Source organism: Fonticula alba (genome assembly GCF_000388065.1).
Source record: "Fonticula alba strain ATCC 38817 unplaced genomic scaffold supercont2.2, whole genome shotgun sequence".
In the NCBI taxonomy this organism is placed as follows: domain Eukaryota; order Rotosphaerida; family Fonticulaceae; genus Fonticula; species Fonticula alba.
This window is the reverse complement of record NW_009242972.1, coordinates 2,918,596-2,928,686: the sequence shown is the minus strand read 5'-3', so window position 1 is coordinate 2,928,686 and position 10,091 is coordinate 2,918,596. Positions and strand designations below refer to the sequence as shown.

The 10,091-nt window shown below is 68.7% G+C and overlaps 2 protein-coding genes across 2 annotated transcripts in view; both read right to left on the bottom strand.

The window, feature by feature from the left end:
• Positions 1-1,068: 1,068 nt before the first annotated feature.
• On the bottom strand, positions 1,069-6,723 carry H696_01615 (hypothetical protein). The gene is made up of 6 exons (XM_009495518.1): positions 6,331-6,723; positions 5,902-6,179; positions 5,278-5,727; positions 4,686-5,085; positions 4,384-4,491; positions 1,069-4,274 (listed from the first exon to the last, which is right to left on the bottom strand). The coding sequence occupies exons 1-6, from the start codon at positions 6,623-6,625 to the stop codon at positions 1,105-1,107; spliced, it is 4,701 nt and encodes a 1,566-aa protein (XP_009493793.1). The 5' UTR covers positions 6,626-6,723; the 3' UTR covers positions 1,069-1,104.
• A 1,546-nt stretch (positions 6,724-8,269) lies between these two features.
• The window catches only part of H696_01614 (CMGC/CLK protein kinase), a gene marked incomplete at both ends in the record, with an annotated part of 7,984 nt that continues 6,162 nt past the window's right edge, over positions 8,270-10,091 (bottom strand). Inside the window, one exon of the mRNA XM_009495517.1 lies at positions 8,270-10,087. Within this exon, the coding sequence (XP_009493792.1) occupies positions 8,270-10,087 (1,818 nt within the window). The remainder of the gene's footprint in view (positions 10,088-10,091) is intronic.

The window sequence follows — 10,091 nt, the reverse complement described above, 5'->3', positions numbered from 1 at the left end:
GGGGGGGGGGGGGGGGGGGGACGCGCGCCCAGCTTCCCCTCCCCGAAAGGGGTCCTGGGCCAAGGGATGGCGGAATGCGTCCTCCAGGACGGCCACGCGCCCGCCGCGCAGCCACGCCCCCCCACTCCCCATGGGGGGCGGGCGGGGGCCGGCAGCGGGGGGGGGGGTCCCATCCCGAGTGGAACACACAGTGCGAGGGCCACCAACAGGGGGGCCCTACCTCAGCCCCACCCGGACCAGCCCCTTACTCAGATGGCACTCGTCTACGGCCGCCGGGCGGGCATTCCGCCCCGCTCACCCACCCCGGCGCACAAACAAAAGGTTGACTTGTCACCCGCGTTCTTGAGGCCAGTGGGTGCCTGCGCCCGGCCGTGTGTGCGCGCACACACACACACACACACACACACACCGGGGCATCGTGGGCTCAGGAGTGGGGGCGGCTCCTTCACCCACAACACTAGCGGCATTTCCGTCCCGCCTCCCCCCGCCCATGGTCCCGCCACGAGGACGATGACCGGCGTGTGCCTGCGTGCTCTTGCTTGGCCCGGCCGCTGGGAGGCCACATCGGGCAGCCGGTGCGCGGGGGGCGTGCCGCCGGTGTGGTACATGGCGCCATGCCGACGCGCATGCAACCGCAAGCGTCTCTCAGCCAGCCGCTGCTCCCCGGCCGGAGAGAGCGCTGGGACCATGTGCCCCGAGGTGTGTCGGCCCAGCGCAGCCTCTGCTCCTCACCCCCTCCGCCCCTGCCCTGCCCACCGGGGTGACACGACTGCCCCGGTCCCGGCGGGGAAAAACAGCCCCGCCCAGCAACAACGACCTGCCGGCCCGGCACACACGGCGCGCGTGCACACACGCACACGCACACGCACACACACACACACACACACACACACACACAGACACAGACACAGAGAGACACAGCACACAGAGACACACAGGAGACACACACGCATGTGCGTCCTCCCCCCACGCCCGATGGGCACAAAAAGGAGAACAGGTGTCCCCGGCGATGTTTCGACACATTCGGCCAGTGCCAACGCACTGGGCCAGGCAGACGACGCGCGCACATGACAAGGACATGTATTATCTCCGGGCATGGGGAAATCAGCCGGAGGCAGTGACATCACATGTGCCGGCCGGTGCGGGCGAGGGCGTCTTGGCGGCCGCCCCCCCGCCGGCCGCCAGCGCCACATGCGGATCGCCCTCCTGGCCGGACGACATCAAGCCCGGCGGAGCCAGCTCCGGGGAAGTGGTGGCGCACGGGCCCGGCGGAGAGGCCGCCTGCTGGGAGACCGGCAACTCCGGGATCTGATGCCCGGGAGCCAGCTCGACGCCGGCCACAGGGGTGGGCTTTCGCCGGGTCCGAGGGCCGGGCTTCTTGGCCCGAGCCGTGGCCACTTGGCCACCGCCGGAGGGCGGCGCCGCGACCCCCGAGCCGGCCACCGTGCTGCCGGGAAGCCCCGGCGGCAGGGGCGGCCGCGAGGCGCTGAAGCCCTCGGCCATCGGGTCCACCACGGCGGGGTCGGCCACCGGCTCGGCCGGCAGCGAGCCATACGACACAAGCGACAAATCCGCATCGCTGAGCTCCAGATTGGACGGAATGAAGGCCATATCCGAGCTGCCAGACAGATCGCCAAAGCCACTGCCGCCGGAGCTGCTGCTGCTGCTGCTGCTGCTGCTACCGGGGCCGGATGGGTGTGCCTGCGCCGGGCTGGCCGCAGTGAAGGGGCCCACCACCGGCGAGTAGGAGTAGAGCCCGGCGCCGGGGTGGCCGGCCGGAGGCGGGGCAGCGCCACCGAAGCCCAGGTGGTGCTGCCTCGGCGGTGGCGGTGGCGGCGGGGGTGGCTGCAAATGGTGGGAATGGTGCGGGTGGTGGGGGGGATGCGGGTGGCTGGCGCCGGGAGGCCCATGGTAGGCGGCATGCTGCGGCCCGGGCGGCACATGGGACGAGTGGTAGGCGACATGCTGCGGGCCCGAGCCGACCACCGGCGGGTGGTACGCGTGTGGATGGTGGTACCCGTACTGCGAGGGGGGGGCCGACGACGACGGCGGCGGCGGCGGCGGCGGCGGTGGCAGATAACCACCACCGGCGTGTGGGTGCGCGACTTCCGGGCCGCCGAACCCGTATCCGGTGACCAGGCCGCCAAATGGAACGGCGTTCTCGGCTCCGGCCGTGGGGTCGGCAGATCCCGGGCGGAGGTACGGCTGCTGGGCACCGGCCGGGCCACCGATGTGCTCCAGTGGCACCGGGTGGTACACCGGCTCGGCGTCAGGGACGGGTGTCGGGGCCGAGAGCGAGCTCACCGGCAGGCCGGATGTGGACGACTGGCGTGGGAGTGCCTGCGCTGAGGCCCTGGCGCTGTTGCCGCCGCCGCCGCCGCTGCTGCTGCTGCTGCCATTGCTGCTGTTGCTGCTGCTGCTGCTGCTGCCGTTGCCGTTGCCGTTGTTGCTACTGCTGCTGCTGCTGCTGCCGCCGCCGCCGCCGCCGCCGCTGTGGCTGAGATCCACCGAAAGGTTGCCAATGTCGGGAGTCCCATCGCGGCTCATGTTCCCGGGACCCGGGGCTGGGCTGGAAAGGGCCACTGCCCTGGCCCCCGCCCCGGCCATCGGTGCCACAATCAAAGAGTCAGCCGATTGGGGCACATGCGCCGACGGAATCCCCCTCGGGTGAGCAGCCACCATCAGCGGCGCCCCGGCCCCCGGAGGAGCGGAATAAAGGTAGCCCGCGGACCCGGCCGCGTCCGTGCCCGGTCGATGGGCGTAGTATCCGGCGGCCTGGGCGCCGGCGGCGGCGCCGGCGCCGGCGCCGCCGCCGCCGGCGGAGGCGGCACTGGGCCCCGCCGGCCCGGCATGCGGGTGCCCCCCCGGCTGCAGGTGGTACATCTGTCGCACATCGGCCCGAGTGCCGGGGAGGGCATGTGCCAAAGGGGCATACTGGTGATGCCCATGGCCATGGGGCATCATCACCGACGCCGGTGGGGGGATTGCAGCCGGGTGCGCCTGCGCCTGCGCCTGTGATTGCGGCTGCTGGTAGTAGTGGTAGTGGGCCCCTGGCGGCGGGGCAGGGACCGGGCCCTGCGCCACCGGGCCCGGCGGCTGGCCATAGTGCGAGTATTGCGAGTACGCCGGCCCATAGTGCGGGTAGCCATGCGGACCGGCCGGCGGTGGGGGTGGCAGGGGCGGCGACTGGAATGCCTGGAAGGGCGTATGCGCTGGGCCCATGGTCGGGGGGCCTGGCGGGGGGGCGCCCGGTGGGGGCGGCCCCGCTGCCGGCGCTCCGGCCGCCAGTGGCTGGAACACCGAGTACTGGGCATGGGGATAGTGCGACGCGCCGGCCATCGGGGGGGGGCCCCCGGCATCCGGTGCATAGTGGTGGTAGCCGCCGGGGCCGCCGCTGCCAGCCAGGCCGCCTGGAGGGGTGACCCCGGGCGGGCCGACGTACACCTCCCCCGGCCCCGGGTAGTACGGGTGGTGGGCAGGGTGGAAGGGCCCCCGAGGATCATCGAGTGCCGGATCGCCAAAGCCCCCGATCACCGTGGAGTAGGGGGGCCCGGAATCGCTCGGGTCCTCGAATCGACAGGCCGGAGACGAGGCCTCATGCGTGAAGAAGGAATCCGACTCGAAGATCTCGGTGGCCCCGGAGCCGGGACCTCCCGGACCGGGGAGGACATCGATCATGGACAGGTTCCCGGTGAGATCGTGGTCACTCGCCGGGCCGGCGTACATGCCAGGCGAGGACCCACGCGCCGACGGGCCATCCTCCTGCCCGGCGAAAACCCCCATGTCCAAGTCCCCGGCATTGGGGGCCCCGGCGGGCACGGGTGGCAAGGAAGCGCCACCGCCACCGGCGGCACTCGCCAGGGGGGCGGACTTGGCGGTGGCTCGCGGCTTGGCCGCCGAGGCCGGCCGAGCGGCGCGCTTCCGCCGGGGGGTCTTGCCTTCGGGCGCGGAAGAGCACAGCACCGGAGTGGCCTCCCTGCCGGGGGATAGCCCACGAGCGGTGCCCTCCGAGTCGGCGCCCAGCTCGGCGCTCATGCCCATCGTCGTGGTGGCATACTGCCCGGCCACCTGGCTGCCCGGTGGCAAGGGCGGCCGAATGCCGAAAGAAGCGCCACCCGCAAAGACGGGGCCCGAGCCCAGGAAGAAGGCCGTCGCCGGAGGCGCCAGCAGCCCTGGCGATGCGTCCTTCAGCATGGCCGGGCCATCTCCACCACCACCGGCACCGGTGCCTTTGGACTCGAAAAGGGAGGGGGTATGTTGCCGGTCGGAGGGTTCTGGCACATCCGGGGGCGGGGGGGGGGGGGGGAGAAGGGGAGAGCATGAGTGCCGAGGTGTAAGGGAGGGGCAGGCAACATGTGGCGAGTGGGGGATTGGGGTATGTACTCTGGTTGTGAAGCGTGCGAAGGCCAGACGACCCAGCACCAAGGAGGTCGCCGACACTGGGGCCGGTTGGCTCATGGTCCGGCAGGAATTCGATAATGTGCTTGGGATCTGCAGGCAAGGGGGCGAGGGGACGAGAGAAAGAGAGAGAGAGAGAGAGGGAGGGAGGGAGGGAGGGAGAGGGGGGGAGAGAGCAGATTGCAGCCATGACATAGTGGGCGAAGTGAGGCGGGCACGGGCAGGACATCAAAGTAAGCACAAAAGCACGGGGAGGGGGAAGTCGACGGCCGGATGCGAAGACGGACCGGGATTGGCGTCGAGCTCCTGCCTGACCAGACGCGGCAGCCAGGGGTGCAGCTGCTGAGGGATCCACCGGTCGAAATCCTCGCGCGGAACCCGGTGGTACCCGAGCGACCGGAGGACATCCTGATCGCGGATGACCGTGCATTCGCCCTCGCATTGGAAATCCACGACATGGCCCTCGGGCGCCACGATGGCCTGGATTTGCGCGTCGGCCGTGCTGTTCAGCAGGATAAAGGGCAGGGGGATGTGCTTGACAGTTGGCTCGGCCGGGTCTGCCGCCGGGGCCGTGTCGCCGGCATTCCGCTGCTGGGAGAGATTTCGCAGGCAAACATGCTCGGCCATGAGGCTCTGGAGCTCGAGGCGCTTGGCCAGCATGCGAGCGCGCAGGTCATTGCGCTCGCGCTGATGAGAGAGGAAGAAGAGAAGGAGGGGGCGAAAGAGAGAGCGAGAGAGAGAGAGAGGGGGGGGGGAGGGCAAGAGGGGTGAGCGGGCCGGCAGGCGAGAGACATGTACGAATGGCGCATGCGCAGGCACTGGCTCAAACATGGGAGCAGCCGGAGCGCGGAGGGAGGCCGAAAGGACGACAAGACGCACCTCCAGCGAGGTGATGCTGGTGACCTTGCTACGAGAGAAGCCAATCCACCGGATCTTCTTGGAGGGGCCCTTCGACAGGATACCCAACGCGGCCAGGACATTGATGGCGTCGTACACGCGCCGGCGGATGTTTTTCTGCGCGGTGGGATGCTTGCGTCCTCCGCGGCGGGGCCCCTCGGCCGGAACCAAGGCCGATGACGAGGACGGCGGGCCTCCATTCGGGCCGGCCAATGACGAGTCCAGCGCATGGTGGCCCTGGTCATCCGGGGTGTCGGGCAGCATGTCCGATCCCGCCGGGCTGGCTGGCACCGAAGAGTCTCCGGCATCGCTGCTGCCATGAAAACCTCCGGGGGCCGTGAGGGGCCGCGAGAAAGACCCGAGACTGCCATCGGTTGACTCATCGAGCCCGGCCTCGAGGGCCGCAAACTCGAGGACAAGCTCGTCAGCAACCTATGAACGGCGAAGGGATGGCAGGGGTGTTAGTTGAGCGGAAGACCAAAAGGCAAAGAAGGGAGGAGAGAGCGAGAGAGCGAGAGAGAGAGAGAGAGAGAGAGAGGGAGGGAGGGAGGGAGGGAAGGAGAAGGACATGGGAAGGGGGGAGCAGAGCAAGCAGCAAGAGCGTACCTCGCGATAGGTGGTCACGCGCTTTTCTTCGATCTTTTGGAGGACACGAATACTCAGCTGCCGAAGGCTCTTTGCATTATCGGGCCCAGTGCCGCTGCCGCCGACGCCGGCGCCACTGCCGCTGCCACTTGGCCCGCTGCCGCTTGGGGCACTCCCGCCAGGCGGGGCGTTTGGCCCGCGCTCATCGGCCGAGTCCCGGGCGTTGGAGGACGTAAAGGACGACCCCTCGCAGAAGGAAAGGCCCAGGTTCATTTGGGCGGCGTCGGCACCGCTGCCGCCTGGGTGCGAGGAACCAGCGTCGCGGGATGGGGGGGGGGTCGGAGGTATGGGCGCATGGGGCGAAGACCCGTCGATTGAAGGTCAGACCGGGGCCTGTGGGAAGAGGCCGGCGGACGGAGGGAGGGGGGTGAGGACCGGGGAAGGGCGCACCAAAATCCTCCAGCTTTGTGGGAATCAGAGGATCGGAGTCTGGGCCGGCACTGCTGGCCATGGGCTCGGAGGGGCCGGGTGATCCGGAGAGCAGGGCCGGCAAGGCCGGCAGCGTGGCTCCCAGGAGGGGCGCCGGGGACGACTTGGCGGTGGCACGTGCGGCGCTTGGGCCGGCTGCCGCGGCAGCAACTTGCGCCTTTGCAGCACGCGAACGAGCCGCAGCTCCGGTAACACCCTTGGGCGGCCGACCGCGGGTCCGTGCCGCAGGCGCCAGGGCCGGGGCTGTGGCGGTCATTGGAGTGAGGAGGTGGAGTTGAAAATGAAGAAGGGCAGGGGACGGGCAGCAGACGAGCGTTGGTCGGGTGCGCTCGGTGGCATATGCGTAGGTGCGGAGGAGAGGGGGGGGGGGGGCGGGGGGGGAGGGGAAGGGGGGAAAGAGGAAGAGGAGGGCGCCTGTGTGTCGGTCGAAGTGCGCCCACTCAATGCCGGGAAGCAGGATGGGGAAGGGGAGGGCAACGGGGGGCAAAGAGCAGGGAAGGGGAGAGGGAGAGAGAGAGAGAGAGAGAGATAGGGACAGGGAGAAGGAGGGGGCTTGATTACGCCCTCTGGCCGAGGAGTCCCGAATGCGGTCTCGGCTCTTGAGTGGAGATCCCTCCTCTGAACGGCACGCTCAGCGAGCGGGGAGAGAGAGAGAGAGAGAGAGAGAGAGAGAGAGAGTCCGAGCTCTGGACAGGGGGGGGGAGTCAGGCCATGAGGGCAGACCTTGCGCCTGGGCGAGGGGGACCCAGGGGCGAGGAGCACCAGCACAGGCCCCCTCGCCAGAGCCAACGCCCGGATGCCCTCCTGTCGGGGAAGCGAATTCCCGAAGGCTGCATGTGCAGTGCGAAGACCGGGCCCGGGAGATGGGAGGCGCAGGGATGTGGAGGGGCCTTGCGCGACCGGGGGCAGTGGCAGCTGTGCGGTGTGTGCCGAGCGCATTCTCCGTGGGTGCGGGATTTATTCACCCCTTTGGCCGTGCTGCTAACTCCCTGAGCGGGGCCCCGGGGGCATCTCCCCCCGGTGTTGTCCCCTGCCTGCCCACGACCATCGCGCTTCATGACACGCATACACACACACACCTTCCAGGCCGAATCCCCGGAACCCAGGCATCTAACCGTCACCGATGATGCGAACAGCCCGAACTCTTGTTGCGGAGGCGGGGAGACGACAACGACGGGGTGGCCGGCGGGACATTGGGCGTTCGTTGTCAGCCAGTCTGGCGTGCTGCCCGTTCCCCGCCCCCCTCGTCCGCTTGCCCCCGGTCCCGGCGCACCGTTTGTGTTTATATTTAAACGGTGGACGTGGGAACAGAAACGGTTCCATACTCTCATGTGATCCCGTGGCATGTGATTCCCCCTCTCGTGCAAGATCATCGGAAAAGGGGCCCGAACCGTGGGAGTGTCTTGCGAGGGGAGGGGGGGGGGGACACAGACGGAGAGGAAGACAATTGGGTGTATATTTTCTCGATGGAAGAAGAGCGGAGGAGGGGCTCGGTGGAGAACGGTCAACACAGCGTATCCGTCACGCCTTTCCACGGAGAAGGGGAGAGAGGAGGGGAGGAGGGGGGATATGATACATAAACAATGGAGGACAGAGGGAGAGGGGGAAATAGAAGAAGGACAATCTGCAACACAGAGGAGAAAGACAGAGAGTGAGGAAGGGGAGGGGGAGGGAGAGAGAGAGAGAGAGAGAGAGAGAGGAGGGGATGGGCCGATGAAGTCCATCCCTCGCAAGGGGGCTCCCCTCGCCTTCTCGCTGGCTCTCCCGAAAACACAAGGCCACCCTTTCGTGCGCAGCAGCCACCCTCTCGAGGAGAGAGTGAGATGGCGGAGCACTGGCAGGAGGAGAGAGAGAGAGAGAGAGAGAGAGAGAGGGAGGGAGAGACCGACCATGGCGTCTCTCAGGCCGAGGGGGCGCCCGTGGGGCCGGGCGGCGAGGCAGGGGAAGGGATCCCGACAGGAGACATGGACGGACCGCCAGCCATCGAGACGAGGGCCGCCAAGGAGGCCGCCGCCGTTGCGGCCGCCATGGCCGACGAGGACGAGGAGGACGGCACCCCCCGGTCATCAATGCCAGCGCCGCGGAAGAGCGTCGTGGGCGCCGAGTGCGGCCGACCCTCGGTGGGAGCCGCTGCCCCTGTCGACGACAACGACGATGGTGGCAGAAGGCCACCACCAAGCCCAACGGCCGGGTCGAACGGCGTCATGGCAAAAGGCAATGACGGGTGCTGCTGCTGCTGCTGCTGCTGCTGCTGTGGCGCCGACGGTTGGAGATGCTGAATGGGGATGTGCGGTTGCACGGCCGGCCCCATTCCCCCGGATGACTGCTGGAGGAGGGATTGCTGCACCCCGTGCGACGGGGGGGAGGAGGGCAGGCTGTCAACCGACGCGGAGCCCAAATCGGCCGTTGACCGAGTGGACGACAGGTGATGGCCAGGGGCCGCCACCAGCTGGCTGCCGCCAAGCAGAGCCAGGTGCAGCGCGGCGGCCGAAGTGCCAGCACTACCACCACCAGCACCACCGCCACCACCGCCACCACCGCCACCACTGCTACTGCCACCACTCCGGGACAGTTGGTGAAGTTGCTGCAGGGCATTCAGCTGGACATGCTGCTGGGGGAGGGGCTCGGCCACGCCGCCAGGCATCGCCCCCGGCCCAACCACCACCGGGTGCGGCGAATACGACGAGGCGGGGCTCTGCAGCAAGATGGCCGGCGCCCCGCCAAGGACCTGGGTGCCGTCGGGGAAGCCAGACCCCAGGCCCGCCGGTGTGGGGCCCCCGCCCGCGCTGGTCTTGGGGGTGGGTGACTCGGCGGCCAACAGGTCCAGCTGCGACGGATCCTGCGAGATGCTGCCGCCCACGGCACTGCCACCATTCCGAAGGAGACTGGCCGCGAGGGGCGACAAGCCAAGATGCAAAGGGGTGCCTCCGCCATCGGGCCCGCCGGCCGAGCCGACGCCCGACGAGGCGGCATTCGCTTGGAACAAGAATTGGGACTGCGGGAGCTTGCCCGTGGTGTGCTGGCGTGAGGATTGCAGAGCGGCGGCCATGGCCACCGGGGTGGCGGGGCTCCCACGGCTTACAACACTCGGAGGATCGGTCTGTGGCGAGTCAGCCGCACATTGGCCCGCCACCATGCGATGCTGATGGAAGGAGTGGCCGCCGATGAGTGGCCCCCCAGTGGACGAGCTCGTGGTGGTGGTGGTGGTGGTGGCGGCGGCGGCGGCGGCGGCTGCTGCAGCTGCCACTGCAGATGCTTGCATCAGGTCCAGCGACGTGCCAAGGAGATTATTCGAAGACGAGGAGGCGCCTGACACGGCCGGGCCCTTGGAGGAAGGGCCTGCATTGATTGGAGAAGGAACCGCCCGACCACCATCGGCGACGCCCAACATCGGCGACGCTTCTTGGCTTCGCGTGGCTTCATGATACTGAAGCTGATGGAAAAGCTGCTGCTGCTGCTGATGCTGCAGAAGGAGGAGCTGACGCTGTTGCTGGTGATGCTGGTGCAGCCTCTGGTGGTGCATCTGCTGCTGGAGGTGATGGTGCTGCATGTGCTGTTGCTGCATCTGCTGTTGCTGCGGCTGCTGCTGGTGGTGGTGGATTCGCTGCTGTTGCTGGTGCTGAATCCGCTGCTGCTGCTGCTGCTGCTGCTGCTGCTGCTGCTGTTGCTGCTGCTGCTGCTGAATGAAGGGATGTGCCAGAGGCACGAACCCTGGCGACTGG

Coding starts and splice junctions, on each gene's coding strand:
- H696_01615 (XM_009495518.1), bottom strand. CDS start 6,625: ATGACCGCCACAGCCCCGGCCCTGGCGCCTGCGGCACGGACCCGCGGT. Junction 5,086..5,277: donor CCAGCATCACCTCGCTGGAG/GTGCGTCTTGTC, acceptor CTCTCTCATCAG/CGCGAGCGCAATGACCTGCG. Junction 4,492..4,685: donor GGAGCTCGACGCCAATCCCG/GTCCGTCTTCGC, acceptor CCTTGCCTGCAG/ATCCCAAGCACATTATCGAA.